Consider the following 16,368-nt stretch of genomic DNA (forward strand, 5'->3'; position numbering starts at 1 on the left):
TTCCTTTGGGTTGTACTGGGTTAATTTCTTGGCTTCAATTTCGCATTTGCTGTCAGTTTGTCCTGGACATGTGGATCCACATCAGTGCTATGTCTTTGATTGGGAAGAGCAATAATAGGTGGGCCTGTTAATGGTCTTTTGTGAACAATAGCAGGTGGAATGCTATGGTAGAGCATGCTTCATGTGTAAAGTGCTGTATATATATGTACAATCATGCTGAAATCAGGCTGGCATAGAGTGGAATGAGGGACCAAAAGTAGTTATGCTTTTATAAACCTCTGCTTCAAAACTGTGTCCAGGAATGTTGTAAGGGTAACACACATTTAATTTTAGACTTTTTTCCCCCTTCAAGAATTATTTTACTTATTCTGGCGGCATTCTTCTGAGGAAAAGAACATCCTCTTTTAATTACAAAAGCAATATGTTTAGGTAACACTCAATAATACAGAATCGTAAAAAGCAAAAGGTCCTCTCCACCCTGAAATCCTACTCTCCAGAGATAACTGCTATGTTTGGTATGTTTCCTCCCAAATTCCTTTTCTTTTTCTTACTCTCGCACCCATCTGAGAGTGTGCACACTGATATATTTATGTGCACACATTTAAAAATTAGCTTTATTGAGATGTAGTTTATATACCACATAAGTGTACAATTCAGTGGTTTTTAGTATATTCACAGGTATGTGCAACCATCCCCACAGCAAATTTTAGAACATTTGTGCACATATTTTCAAAATAAAATTTTAATAAAATCTAAACAGACATTTGACTATATACTAATTTTAATAAAAACACATAATTTTTAACTTGCGTCTTGTTTTTAAATTTAGTCACATATGGACATCTTTGCATCAGTAAATAAAGTTGTTTTAAAAGTTGTGTAGTATTTTACCCCTTCTTATCCGTTTGTTGGGCAGTTAGGTTGTTTTTGAATTTTTGATGTATAATGTGACATTGAACATACTTGTATATGAAAATCTGTGGATCTGCCGTGGGAGTTAGGAGTGTGGATTTTGGAACAGAATGGTGGTATTTTAGTAATAACACATATTTATACAGGTTTTAGAGTATTTAAGTAAGTAGATAAACATTATCTTTTTAATCTTTGTACTGTGACATATTCAGGCACTCTTAGTCCCATTTCAAATCTTTAGAGGGGTTAACTAAGTTAACTAAGTTGTTCTAAGTGTCAGAGCCAGAACTGGACCACAGGTCTTACCTCTAGATGCTGAGTTGCCCAAGTAAGTGGCTGATCCAAGATTAGACGTTTAACTGGATAGTGTTCCTTGTTGCATTTTAGACCTTACCACTCTTTGTTTTATCCCAGGAAAGAGACCATTCTCCATAGACTTCGAATATTCTCCAGGGAAAAATCTGATCATGTTATTCTCTGCCTAAGTATGCTTTACTGGTCCATCCATCACTGCCTGGATCAGAATTTTAGAGCACTTTCTGAAAATGATGGGTCTCTAGAGAAAAGGGTGTTGTAGTCACCTAAGTTCAGGAGGGAATATCAACCCATCCTCCTTTTGTATACTTGCAGTGGACCACAGTCTGTTTCCCCTATAGGGAAGCCTTCTACTACACAGGTTTATAGCCATTGCCAGTCCACTCTGTTCATTTCCCCGTATCCTCAAAGACCTCTTGGGTCGGGTTGATGACTTGGTTACTGCTTATCTCCTACATGTTTGTTGCTGCCCATTGGTTCCACATGCACTGCCAGCACCAGCTGCCCATGAGCTAGTGGACGACCAGCCTCCTACACCACAGCTGCCATGTCTCTCTTCCAAGCCACAGCTGAATCTTTTTTTTTTTCCTGGCTGTGCTGCTCGGCATGCGGAATCTCAGTTCCCCAACCAGGGATTGAACCTGTGCCCCTTGCAGTGGTAGTGGGGAGTCCTAACCACTGGACCACCAGGGAAGTCCCCACAGCTAAATCTCCTGAGACCCAGTTGTCCAGTCTCCTTCAGAATATCATGAGCATTAATGTACAAAGCCTTTATTCCTGTTGGCCTGGCTTGCTCATTGAAGTCCAAGCCTTCCCACCCATCTCCTGAATTCTCATTTTGTATCGTCCCACCCAGCTGACATCCAGGCCTCTTCCCTCACCCAAACCCTTTCCCTGCTTGTGCTCCATAACCTGCACACTCCCTTGTATACTTAGCCTCTTCTCTGTTACTTTTGCTTCCTTGTCTTCACTGATTTATGGTGGTCTTGATACCGTGTTCGTGTTGGTCCTTAACAGGGAAGGGGGTCTTTAATCGAACCGTCCATGTCCCTCACAGTCTGCATGTTTAGTGGGTGTCCTCCTCTCTGTTCTGTGAAGTTTTCTGGACTTTCTTGTTGCCATGACACCTGCCATCTTCTGCTTTATTTTCTGCTGCTGCTTTCTTGTGATCACTGATGAACTTCTGAGCTCCTCTTCCTTCTTTGAAGAACTTGGCAACCGGCCCATTGTCTTCTTCCCCACCCCAGCTCCTGTGTCCCACTTGGAATATCCATGCAGTGCTGACTCTGTTGTTCCTTGACTAGTTAATCTCCAGTGGACTTCTGTGTTCATTTCACCTACCCTGCTCACTGCAGTGGTCACACCCTGGGTCTAGCTCACATCTGCACCACCACCTTACAAGTCACTGGCTCAAACGCTCCGTTCCCAGACTGTCATCTCCTATCCCACTAGTTCATTTAACACACTAGTCTTTCTCCTCACTGGGACTGCCAATTCTTTCTTCCTGTTAATCAGCTCTTTCCAGTTTGTACCTTCCTTATGTGGCTTCAAATTCTATTTTTGACCTCATGGTTGCTGTCTTTCTATTAATAACTGCTTTTTTGTCCGTCGGTTCAGTGTTCTTATCTATCGAGAAAACTCCAACTCTTGATGAATCCACTTTCTTCACGTCTGTAGTAGAGCAACTGAATCACACATCTGATTGTGGAGTTGGAAAGCCTGGATTCAGGATTTGGAAAGCCTGGATTCAGGAAAGCCTGGATTCAGGCTTTACACTTTACACTTTCCACTTTACACTTAGTAGCTTTGTGACCTTGAGCAAATAAACTAACCACTTCAATTTCCTTAGCTTCACATTTGGGATAATAATACCTACTGTTGACATACCCCCTGTTCTAGTCCCACTTCAGAGTAGACGGGGTAATGAGAGTACAGAAAGAGCTAAACCAATAGCTTTCATTGTTGACCAATACATAGAGGGCACAGAGGAGTTTGCTTTGATTCTTTTCCCACTTCCTGGGTTTCCTTCTACTCAGCATGCCAAGGAGTACAGTAGAAACAAGAAGGATGTGCTTCTACATCATTTACTACCTGAATATACTGAGAATCACCATGTTTGCAGTACACATAAATTCTGTAGAGTATGTTTAAGTTTTTAAAGTTTATTTTCATTCTTAAAAATGCACATACTGGGCTTCCCTGGTGGCGCAGTGGTTGAGAATCCGCCTGCCGGTGCAGGGGACGCGGGTTCGTGCCCCGGTCCGGGAAGATCCCACATGCCGCAGAGCGGCTGGGCCTGTGAGCCGTGGCTGCTGAGCCTGCGCGTCTGGAGCCTGTGCTCCGCAACGGGAGAGGCCACAACAGTGAGAGGCTTGCATACCGCAAAAAAAATGCACATACTTATTTTTATTATGGTAAAAAAAAAATAAAATTTGCCATCTTAACTATTTTTAAGTATGCAATTCAGTAGTGTTAAATATATTTGCATTGTTGTAAAACAGGTCTCCAGACGTTTTTCATCTTGCAGTACTGAAATTTTATACTCTCTAAACAATTCCCCTGTGCTCCTTCCCCCCAGCCCCCGGGTAATCACCATTCTGCTTTCCGTATCTGTGAATTTGACTACTTTAGATACCTAATATAGATGAAATCATACAGTATTTATCCTTTTATGGTTGGCTTACTTTACTTAGCGTAATGTCCTGAAGGTTCATATATGCTGTTGAATGTGACAGGATTTACTTCCTTTTTAAGTTTACACAGTATTGCATTGTATGTATATACCGCAGTTTATTCATCTTTCAAAAGACATTTGGGTTGCTTCCACTTCTTGGCTATTGTGAATAGTGCTGTTATGAACATGCGTGTGCAAAAATCTCTTTGAGACCCTGCTTTCAGTTCTTTTGGCTATATACCTAGAAATGGAATTGCTGGGCCATATGGATAAGTGCATCATGTGATTCACTGTATTTCAATCTGTAATTAAATTAGTATGTTTGCTTTGTGGTGAAAAAAGATATGCTAGTTTTATTTTTGTGAATATTTATTTATTTATTTGGTTGTGCCAGGTTTAGTTGCGGCAGGCAGCCTCCTTAGTTGTGGCATGTGAACTCTTAGTTGCAGCATGCATGTGGGATCTAGTTCCCCGACCAGGGAACAAACCCAGGCCCCCTGCATTGGGAGCACAGAGTCTTATCCACTGAGCCACCAGGGAAGTCCCTATTTATTATTAGTTTTTTAAATAAAATTTATGTATGTATATATGTATTTATTTATGGATGGATGGATGGCTGACTGCATTGGGTCTTTGTTGCTGCACGCAGGCTTTCTCTAGTTGCGGCGATCAGGGGCTACTCTTCATTATGGTGTGCCGGCTTCTCATTGTGGCAGCTTCTCTTGTTGCGGAGCATGGGCTCTAGGTGCGTGGGCTCAGTAGTTGTGGCGCATGGGCTTAGGTGCTCTGCGGCATGTGGGATCTTCCTGGACCAGGGCTCGAACCCGTGTCCCCTGCATTGGTGGGTGGATTCTTAACCACTGTGCCACCAGGGAAGCCCCCTATTTTTTTTTTTTTTAAAGGAACTTCTGTACTGTTTTCCATGGAGTCGCACCATTTTATCCTGCCAACAGTGCACAAGGGTTCCAGCTTCTCTACATCCGTACCAACAATTGTTAATTTTGTGTGTGTGTGTGTGTTTTTGTTTGTTTGTTTTTGGCCACGCCATGTGGCATGCAGGATCTTAGTTCCCCCTCTAAGGATTGAACCCACGCCCCCTGCAGTGGAAGCGTGGAGCCCTAACCACTGAACTGCCAGGGAATTCCCTCATAGTATTCCTTACAGTCTATTTTATTTCTGTGGCATCCATAATGTCCCCTCTTTCATTTGTGTTGTTTTTTGAACCTTCTATTTTTTTCTTAGTTAACCTAAGAGTGTATCACTTTTCTTGATCTTTTCAAAAACCAACGCTTAGTTTTGTTGATTTTTTTTCCCTGTTGTTTTTCTAGTCTGTATCTCTGCTCTAATCTTTATTATTTGCTTTCTTTTGTTAGCTTTGGGTTTAGTTTATTCTTTTTTTAGTTACTTGAGGTGTAAAGTTAGGTTGTTAGCTTGAGATTTCTAAAATATACATGTTTGTAGCTATAAACTTCCCTCTTATCATTGCTCTTGTTGTATCCCATAGGTTTTGGTGTGTTGTATTTTTCTTTTCATTTGTTTCAAGGTCCTTTCTAATTTTCCTTGTGACTTCTTATTTGATCTATTGGTTGTTTAAGAGTGTGTTGTTTAATTTCCACATATTTGAGGATTTTTCAGTTTTCCTTCTGTTGCTTTCTAGTTTCATTCTATTGTAATATTTTGTATTATTATACAAAAGTATTTTGTGTAATTTCATTACTTTAAAGTTTGTTGAGACTTGTTTTGCATCCTTACATGTGCCCTATCCTGGAGAATGTTCCATGTGCATGTGAGAAGAATATATGTTCTGCTGTTGCTGGGTAGAGTATTCTGTATGTGTCTGTTAGGTCCCTTGGTCTATAGTGTTGTTCAAGTCCTCTGTTTCCTTATTGATCTTCTGTCTCATTATTCTATCCATTTAAAGTCTGTTTTGACTGATATTAATATAGTCACTCCTGCTCTCTTTGGATTACCAGTTGCATGGAATTTTTTTTTTAATCTCTTCACTTTCACCCTATGTGTAGCCTTAGATCCAAAGTGGGTTTCTTGTACATAGCATATAGTTTGATGTTGCTTTTTTTTCTTTTTTATATCCATTCAGCCAATCTGTGTCTTTTGATTGTGAGTAAACAATTTACATTAAAAGTAATCACTGATGCAGAAGGACTTACTATTGCCATTGTTAATTATTTCCTGTATGTCTTGTAGCTTTTTGTCCTCTTTTCCAATCTTACTGCCTCTTATGACGATCACCTCTTCATCTTTTAAGGTGCAGCCAAAGCATCTCTTCTTGACTCTCCCAGGTTCAGTTGAATCTGTTTTCTTTGTGCCTCTCGTTGTTTCTGTGACTCTCTTCCTTCCTAGATAGCAGGCTCCTCAAGGAAAGTATCTTCTTGGTTTTGTACCTCCAGGACTTAACACAGTGTCTGAAACACAGTGTGTGACTCATAGTGAGAAGTCAATAAATATTTGTTGAAAATGAGTTTATTTTCAGTAGTAAACACTTGTGATAAGTTCTTGTGGTTTTGGTTTCCTCTTAGATATCTCATGCTGCAATTCTGGTTCCTGAACTTGAACAGAATATAATCTTAGGACTAGTGGCTTTAAGCATTCATCTCTTTTGGTTCTCAAACCCTTGGGAGTTACTGTTATGTTCCGTTGTCTCATTAAGTGGATATGTATACTTTGATATTCTTACCAAGGAATGAAAGTTCTTTTTCTTTCTGAAGGTTTGCCCTGAAGTATTTCAAGGACACTTCTCCAGTCTTTCAAAGACTTTTCCTAGAGAGCTCAGATGCAAATCCAGTCCGGTATGGGCGCAGACGGATGAAGCTCCGGGACCTGATGGAAGCAGCTTACAAGTTTCTGCAGCAAGAGCAGTCTGTGTTCCGGGAGCTCTGGGACTGGAGCGTGTGCATCCCACTCCTCAGGAGCCATGACACCTTGGTCCGCTGGTGCGTAGCTGTTGGGTTGTTCCTGTGCTTCTAGTGTGAGGATGGTTGGCGGAGTCTGGAGTTGTGTGCATGAGGAGGGAAGGGAAACCTTTTAAAAGATGTTATTTTTGTTCTGGTCCCTTTGGGGTTCTTATTCCCTTTCACGTGTCATTTCAGAGGGAAATCAGGTGGTATGAGTGGAATTCCATTGTTTTGTGTTCCATTAGGTGAATTTATTTTGCCTGATTTGTGTTTTCTACCCTTCCCTGTGTTAATTATAAGATTTCCTTTTCTAGTGTTCAGTTGGCTAGCAAATTTCCTTTATTCTTTAGAATCAGCTGCAGGTTCTGAGTTTATATACTTTGGTTTTCTTCAGGTACACAGCCAATTGTCTTTCTTTGGTCACCTGTATGAATGAAGAGCACAAGTTATCATTCCTTAAGAAGATTTTTAACAGTGAGGAACTGATCCATTTCAGGTTAAGGTAAGCAGGAGCATTCCTGGAGATCTCGATGTGGCTTTACTGGGCATTAGAGTAGTTGATGAGATCCTCATTTTCCTCAGGTTACTAGAAGAGGCCCAGCTGCAGGACTTAGAGAAAGCCTTGGTGTTGGCCAATCCAGAAGCCTCCCTTTGGCGTAAGGAGAAGGAGCTGCAGTATTTACAAGGACACCTTGTTTCAGCTGACCTCTCCTCCAGGGTGACTGCTGTCTGTGGTGTGCTGCTGCCTGGGCAGCCGCCAGGCCCTGGAGAGCAGGTATGTTGACAGCAGTGGCGTGTGTGCCCTCTTCCATCCAAACACTGAGTGTGCATTTTTCCTTGGCTGGGCTCTGTGTTCTAGGTGTGAGCCGAATCGAGTTTGCCAGATTACTGTTCCACTTACAGAAGTGTTCAAGGAGAGAGTAAGAGAAATTCACCCAGGACCCTCCTCTTTGATAGTCACTTTGTCCCTATTTAGTGTGAAGTCAGAAATTGTAATGATGCCTATGCAAAAGCTTTTAACTTTAGCAAAGCTCTTCCGTGTATGACCTCATTTACTCGCTACAACAGCTGTTTGAAGTTGGGTGGCCCACGTTGTGATACCATATTTATGTAAAACTAAGGCAGAATGACTTGCCCAGGACCTGTGGGCTGTCCTTTGGCAGAGACAGGGCTAGGCCCAGGTGTAACTCCCCGGCCTCTTTCTGTCAGAATATTCTCTTTGCCTGTTGTGTGAGAGGGTTGCATCTGTAGTGAGCTCTTCCCCTGCCATAGCAAATGACCTTTCCAAGAGTGTGCCTCCAGGCTACACTTTGGAAAGTCTTATAAATCAGAGTCTGGTTCCATAATCTGGGAACATTGGGAACCAGTCTGTTTTTCCCCAGCAGTCTTTAGTCAGTTGTCACTTTGTCTGATGGTCAGACCCACCCAGTTTTCTTCCTGGAACAAGTCCTGAGTCATTCCTTGATCTATCAGTTTGTATCTGGGAAGTACAAAATTAAAAAGATAAGTATAATATAGATATAAAAAAGTGCATGTCTTAAGTGTACAGCTGCATGATCATTCGTAAACTAAATATCTCTGTCACCAGCACTGAGATGCCAGCATTTCCAAAGCGCCTTGTGTTTCCCTCTGGTCAGGAAAACCTCCCCACCTCTCTTTAACCGCTCTCCTAACGTAGATTAGGTTTGGAGCATTAGAACTTTAACATAGGGAAGGATTCTGGTTGGAGTAGGCTTGATATACTGGGTGGCAGTGGCAGAGCACTGGGGCAGAAGTGCAGAATGGAGCTACAGCCCAGCCTGCCTGCCGGTTGCTAAGAGTAACAGCTCTGCAAAAAGTTCAAGAACTTCCAGCCCTGAATCTCATTTTGTCCTCACATATCTTTAGGGGACAAGCTATGTTTGAGAATTTACCATTCCTTAAAATTAATAATCATTGCACTTTTCCAAGAGGTCCTTTTTTCTGTGTCGTATTAGGTCCATTGTTAATAAAATTTGTTTAAATTGTGGTAAAATGAATGTAACGTTTACCATCTTTACCATTTTTAAGTGTGCTCTTCAGTGGTGTTAAGTATATTCACATTGTCAGCAAAGAAACTCCAGAACTTTTTCATCTTGCAAAACTGAAACTACCCATTAAATATATTGGGTACATTATTATTATTATTTTACTTTTTGTTATGGAAAATGTTAAACGTATTCCAAAGTAGAAACAATAGTGTAATGAATCCACATGTACCCATCATTCAGCTTCAGTAATTATAAATTCATGATCAGTTATGTTGCATTTATATTTCTGAACACTGTCCTCACACCATATTGTTTTGAAGCAACTCCCAGATACCACATCATTTCTTAGCTAAATATAGGCATACCTTGTTTTGTTGTGCTTCTCAGATATTGCATTTTTTTTTTAACAAGGTTTGTGGCAACCCTGCCTTGAGCAAGTCTGTTGGTGCCATTTTTCCAACAGCATTTGCTCACTTCGTGTCTCTGTGTCACATTTTGGTAATTCTTGAAATATTTAAAACTGTTTCATTATTTATATTTGTTATGGTGATCTGTGACTGGTGGTCTTTGATGTTACTATTGCAAAGATTACAACTTGGTGAAGTCTCAGATGATGGTTAGCATTTTTAGCAATAAAGTATTTTTAAATTAAGGTATGTACATTGTCTTTAAGACATAAAGCTATGTTGTACACTTAATAGACCACAGTGTAGTGTAAACATAACTTGTATCTGCACTGGGAAACCGAAAATTTTGTGTGACTTGCTTCATTATGGTATTTGGTTTATTGCTGTGGTTTGGAATTCAACCTGCAAAATCTTTGAGGTATGCTTGTAGTTTAGCGTGTGTGTGTGTGTGTGTGTGTAAAAGGAAAGGACTTTATGCAAACTATTATATATAGGATGTATATATAAGGGAAATATATTCAGTATCCTGTGATTAACCATAATGAAAAATAATATATGTATAGCTGAAACACTTTGCTGTATAGCAGAAATTAACACATTATAAATCAACTATACTTCAATAAAAATTTTTTTAAAAAAAGAAAAAAAGGACTTAAAAAATTCCCAGAACTCTTTATTACACCTGGAAAAAATTGAACAATTTTATAGTGTATCCTTTCAGTGTCCTTACTCTCCCCTGATGGTCTCATAAGTGTATTGTGCATTCTTGATCTTAGACGTGAAATCCTAGAATATGGTAAGGTAAAGAAAAACAAAAATCCAGTCATGAGAGATGAGGCTTGCTCCCATCCCCTGTGTGTCAATTTTTGTGGCTTCTTAAAGTTTGGGAGACTTTTTCTTAAATTTGTTAGTGAGTTCCCACCCTTCTCCCCAGAGTTGGAGTGCGGGGGAGAAAGGAAAGTGAAAAAGTCAGATCCTTACTTTGGATAACATACTTGTTGTTACTGTAGGTCCTGTACTACCAATTTATTGGCAGAGGTTTATGTAAAAGCCGGTGGAAGCACTGTTGTAGAAATTAACCTGTGCCCTTTGATGGAAAGACTCTTCTTGATACGACTTTTATTTTTCACTTGCCTCCTTAGGCCAGTAGTCGGAGTTCTTCTCGCGAACAGGAGCTGGCCTTTAGGTCTTATGTGCTGGTTGAGTCAGTCTGCAGAAATCTTCAGACCCTGGCTATGGCAGTGGCTTCTCAGAATGCTGTGTTGTTGGAAGGACCAATTGGATGTGGGAAAACTTCCTTAGTTGAACATTTAGCTGCAATGACAGGTAGAAGGAAGCCCCCTCAGCTTCTCAAAGTCCAGCTTGGAGCTCAGACCGACAGTAAGGTAAGTAAGAAATGGCAGATTTTGGTTGGTGAGCATACTTGTGAATATTTGCATTAAAATATTGTTTTTGCTAAGAGGATATGAGAATAGTTATTGGTCTTCCTCATAACTGAGGGGACCACGCTGTAAAACCTCAGGTACCTGTTATAACCCTGTGGAAGTTTAATGGAACTAATCGCAGGATGTAGCATTGGCTCCTCAGGTGTGTGGCTTCAATAATCTTTTTGCAGATGCTGTTGGGAATGTATCGCTGCACAGATGTCCCAGGAGAGTTTGTGTGGCAGCCTGGTACCCTGACACAGGCGGCCACAAATGGACACTGGATCCTTCTGGAGGATATTGACTATGCTCCCTTGGACGTGGTATGTCACCTCCCTAGTAACTTGCTAATTTCTTGTCTTTGAAGAGAATGAGAATTGTGTTAATAGTGATACTGGGGGATTATTTAAACAACATAGGTATTTCATTAGAGATGGTATGTTGGTTATCTACCTAATCTGGTTTGAGTTCTTGGATTACTGGGCTGATCTCTTGTTTGATAGAAAATTATTAAAATTCTGCTTGTACTGTTTCCTTTAATAGTTGAATATGTGATCAATTTCACAGTAGTTTTTTTCCTCCTTTAGTTGAAAATGTGACCAATTTCACAGACTTTCCAAGAATAGGCTTGGTGGGAAACATCTTAATCCATGCTGCATATACATTGAGAACTTTGAGACCCAGCTCCCTGGCTATGGCATTTGTAGAGCAGTGGGCTGAGGACAGATGAAAGAAGAGATGATATAATAAGAGCCTGCTTGTCTTTGTTCCATTAAGGAAAATAAACTGGATGTATATTTTTGACTTCAAAAAGATCACTTTTATATGTGTATAAAATTTAGCTATGGAGGCAGTCCATGTTTCTTCTGTATTCTGTAAACTATGACCCAAAAAATGTATTCCAGAATGAAAAAAATCTTCCTTTGGGTAGATTTTCCTGAGATTGGTTTTAATTTTCTTTTACCGTGAACCCTAAAGCCACCTGTATATGGACTTTCCCCTCTTGGATTGGAGAGAGATTGGAGACAGAGATGGGGGAGGGGGAAGGAGAGGTGGGAAAGGTCTTTAGGTTTAGGGAAATGTATGGGGAAGGAGGGGCTATAAATATGTGTGTGTCTTATGACACACATATTTTAGAGTCTAGTGAGGTAAAAATGTAATGGGGTTATTGGCTTAGTTTGACCACCATGTTCTAAGATTTTAATGCTCAGTTTTATAGGGCTGGAGAGTCATATTTCTTAAGAAGCCCAGAGCCAAGGATGACTACTACCAATGAGACTTAAAAATAAAACTGAATTATAAACTGCAAGGCCAACTTAAAAGTATTTGTTGAGTCTTAGCGCTTTCTATAGCTCTCTTTCCTGGGCAATTTTTTCAGACATCAGGGTACCTGGGAAGTCATTAGTATTATTAATCATAGAATTTGAGCCAAAGAAGGTAGATGAACATAAGGGATATTCCATTCAGGTCATGATGAAGCCTAGGGATCTATCCCTTTGCCATAGCCAAGTACATTCTTTGATGACCAAATCCAGATTTCAAGACCAAACTGTTAGTTTCTGTATTGATCTTCCTTGGGCAACGTCTGGTAAACATCAGAAAATTCTTGTACTTTGAGTTCCATTTTGTGTAGACCATTCCCCTTCTGTTACTATCAATACATTTGGTTGCAGAGGGTATGCTGTTCAGTTGATTTAAACTTCATCATCATTATAGTAAAGTTGTGTTTATTTTAAAACATACCTGGACCTTTGATTATTATTTTGTTATTTCCAGAACTTCTCAACTAATTGCTAACTAATTACTATTTTAAGGTAGCTTTTATGGCTTTTATAGATCTCATTCAGGATGGTTGTCTTTTGTTTCAAGTGTCGGAGTTATCTTGGAGTTGCCCCTATAATATTTTTCCTTTCATTTCCTAGCCATGTATGAAATAAGGATGCTTAATAAAATTACCTTGACATTTTAGGACCTTCTTCCTTGGCTCTTTGTTGTTCTTACTGTTTTTTTCCTCAAACTTCTATAAACTCACATCCCCTAGACCCATATGTCTAGTCCATACTTTTCTTGAAAAATCTCTACTTGGATCTTCCTTAGCAGGTACAGGTTCAGGATGTTCAAAATGAACCTTATCTGCTCTTTCCTGCAACAGCCTTTCCTGCCACACAATTACCAAGCCAGAATTTTGATGTGTCTCCTTTCTCTAGTCCCACATTCACTTAGTCTGATATTGCTTAGTACTTTCCCCTTATCTCTTATTCTGTTCCCTCCTAGCCCACTGCCTTAGCACAGGTCTTCTTTTTTTTATCTGTCTGTCTATCTAATCTATCCTACCATCTTACCTTTGTTACCTGAATGGTGTCCTTTTTCGCTTCTTTCCCTCCAGGCTGGCTCTCTTTCAGTTTATCTTCCATATTGTTGCACAGTTCATTTTCTAAAATAAAAAATGGGTTTTTCTTCAGACTAAACTCCTCTCAACAACTTCATGAAAAAAATTCAAACTCCTTAGCTCAGCACAGAAGGCCTTTTATCATTTATCTCTAAGCCTAGTATTTTTCCACTACTTCATATAGACGTTCTGCCCTAACCCTAACTGTAAGAGTCCTCTCATGCCATGCTCTTAGGCATATACATTTTTATCCATTTGAATATTTTTGCCTAGAGTAAATGTGCCATTGCTCTCCCAACAAACCAGGCTGATCCCTCTTCATACTTTCAGACTCAGTGAATGTCATTACCTCTAGAATGGCTTCACTGCCCTGCTTCTAAACTACTCCACACTGATCTACAGCCACCCTCTGTCTTCACATACCGTTTTGTACACTCCTTGGGGGTCACACCGATCATGCTGTATGGTGGTCTGCATGGCTATCTCCCGTCAGACTCTAGGCTGTAAAGCCTCAGTCATGTCTGGATTTTTCCTGTCTTGCTTGATTCTGGTCCATAGTAGGAACTCAGTGAATGCTGAATGAATAAGTTGCTCTGCTGCAGTGTGGGTGACTCCAGTATTCCCGCCTGGCATTTGACCCCAGTTCATGCTGTGAGAAGTAGGGTTTACTTTAAGGACGTGTTCATCATTTGGTGAGAGGGTTTTTTTGCTTTCTTGTTTGTTACTTCTGTCTTAATAGCTTTATCACTGGGGTTTTGTGATTTAGGTTTCCGTGCTGATCCCTCTCTTGGAGAATGGAGAGCTCTTGATTCCTGGCCAAGGTGACTGTCTGAAAGTGGCTCCTGGATTTCAGTTCTTTGCAACCAGGAGGTATGTCCCATTAACCCTTCTGTTCCCACGATGGAGCCTCTTCCTAAGTCCGCATGCTAGAGTGCTGAGTACAAAAGTCTTGGAATAGAGTTCTCTGGGCCCATTTTAAGAAAGGTTAGTTAGCAGTGATGACAGATTCAACATTCTCATTCCTGACTTTTTTTTTTTTAATTTATTTAATTTATTTTTGGCTGTGTTGGGTATTCATTGCTGCACGCAGGCTTTCTCTAGTTGCAGTGAGCAGGGGCTACTCTTCGTTGCGGTGCTCAGCTTCTTACTGTAGTGGCTTCTCTTGTTGTGGAGCATGGGCTCTAGGCACACGGGCTTCAGTAGTTGCAGCACGCAGGCTCAATAGTTGTGGCTTACAGGCTCTAGAGCACAGGTTCAGTAGTTGTGACGCACGGGCTTAGTTGCTCCGTGGCATGTGGGATCTTCCTGGACCAGGGATCGAACCCGTGTCCCCTGCTTTGGCAGGCAGATTCTCAACCACTGCGCCACCAGGGAAGCCCCTTCCTGACTATTTTTAATGGAGATAATTAATTTAGAAAGTAAAAGTGGTTTTTTTCCCCCACTTAAAAATAAGTAACCAGTCTTAAAAATCTTTGTCTTGTTTTCATGTTTTCAAACATAATCAGAGATGAGACTGTTGTCAGATAGCCCTGGGTTTGAATCCTGACACTGACACTTTGTACCTGTGTGTACCTTGCTTGACTGATTATGATGGGGCCAATAACACCTACTTTACAACTTGGTGTAAGTTATGAAGGTTAGGTGAAGTGACTAAAGACCTGTCACATAGTAAGTGCCTAGCCATGATGGTGGTGATGATAAAGCCATGTTGACCTCAGGCATTTAAAAAAATTGAGTATAAGCATCAACAAAGGAATAAAACCTAAGCAAACTTAGTGTATGTCCCTATCTACTTTTTAAAATAATGTGAAGGCAGTGGTTTATTTCCTCCTACTTGTCTATAACTGTACAGCTTCTCTAAGGTCTTAAAATGCCCAAGAGTGAAAATAATGCCACATTGTATTTAGTGATTATATTAGTGTTTACTGTACCTCTGTGAACATTCACTTCCAGATGGAATGCAGAGCTAACAGTTCTAAGGAAGACCTTGCTAGGCCCTGTTAGTTTTATTCACAGCGATGGTGAAGTTCTTTCCTGCTAGATACATTTCCCAGAAAGTCCTGGGACATCATAGAAGTATGTCACACAAACCTGAGTTCAGTTCTTGGCTTTGCCATTTGTAGTCATAGTTGAGTGAGCAAGGGACATTACTCTCCTTCTCTTCCGTACAGTTCTTCCTTACAGTTAGAAGAAAAGAAAGGCATCATCCCTTCAGGGCAGTTGTTGTGAAGATTAAATTACATGGCTTAGGCGTAAGCCCATGGCTTGCCCAGAGTATGTGTTTAATGAATATTCCTTCTCTTCTGGGCATGTTAAATAATTTTAGGTACTGTCGCTTTTGGTAATAAGCAGTGAACTTATTTTTAGTGCTGTTGGTCTTGGATTAGGTTTTCTTTTTCCTGAAGTTATGTCTTAAGGAAAAGGAACATGTTGTTCAGTTCAAAACGTCTAATAGGATCATTTGCAGTGATGTGAAAATAACTTGGTTAAAGCCCTATTACTCCCCCTAGGAAAATAGTCAAACCTGGCTTGGTGGCAGCCTTTCATTGTCATGCTCCCTATAAGCCCAACATAGTGCTGTCTGGCACCAGAAGGAACTGTGAGTTTTACTCAGATGTGAGATAACGTCTAGCAAGGGATAACCAGGGGCATAATTCAAGATTAAAATTGGGAATTTTGTGTGACTCTGTTTTTCATTCTGAAATACAGACTCTTGAGCTGTGGAGGAAATTGGTATCGACCGCTAAATAGCCATGCTACTCTGCTAGACAAATACTGGACCAAAATTTACCTGGATAACATGGATAAGACAGAACTGAATGAGGTATGGGGTTATTTGAAAGTATCAGTGCTTTTCTTTCTTACTCTTCGTTATTAAAAGTGTCAGACTTACATGTAAACAGAGGAAATAGCCCAATGAGTCACCAAAATACTCGTCACTCTAAATGTAACAGTTAATATGCTGACATTTTACTGTATTAATTTCATCTAGTAGTTTTTATTTGCTAATATATTTGAAAGCAAACCTCATAGCATTTCACCCTTAAATACTTTCATGCATCTCTAAGGGCATTTCCATATATAACCGTAATGATTATTATACCCAATAAAATGAATAGTAATTCCTCAGTAGCACTTAATTCTCAGACCATGTTTAAGTTTCCCCAGTTGTCCCCAAAGGACCTTTTTTATACTTAGTTGTTTCGTAACTAATATCTTTCACACTTAACAACTTTATGTACATTTTGATCTGGGTATTAATGAAAATTGAGATGACTTATTTTAAAGGTGTTATACATAGGTTTACTTTGTAGTATCTCTGGTTC

The 16,368-nt window shown here is 40.1% G+C and overlaps 1 protein-coding gene across 1 annotated transcript in view; it reads left to right on the top strand.

Annotated features, from left to right (window-relative positions):
• MDN1 (midasin AAA ATPase 1) overlaps window positions 1-16,368 on the top strand; it is a 155,097-nt gene that overhangs the window by 12,614 nt on the left and 126,115 nt on the right. Inside the window, exons 3-9 of the mRNA XM_067702559.1 lie at window positions 6,628-6,852; window positions 7,208-7,315; window positions 7,396-7,588; window positions 10,372-10,614; window positions 10,845-10,976; window positions 13,809-13,912; window positions 15,752-15,866. Of these exons, the coding sequence (XP_067558660.1) occupies window positions 6,628-6,852; window positions 7,208-7,315; window positions 7,396-7,588; window positions 10,372-10,614; window positions 10,845-10,976; window positions 13,809-13,912; window positions 15,752-15,866 (1,120 nt within the window). The remainder of the gene's footprint in view (window positions 1-6,627; window positions 6,853-7,207; window positions 7,316-7,395; window positions 7,589-10,371; window positions 10,615-10,844; window positions 10,977-13,808; window positions 13,913-15,751; window positions 15,867-16,368) is intronic.

The sequence above is a fragment of the Pseudorca crassidens genome, chromosome 13 (assembly GCF_039906515.1).
Source record: "Pseudorca crassidens isolate mPseCra1 chromosome 13, mPseCra1.hap1, whole genome shotgun sequence".
NCBI classification, from domain to species: Eukaryota; Metazoa; Chordata; class Mammalia; order Artiodactyla; family Delphinidae; genus Pseudorca; species Pseudorca crassidens.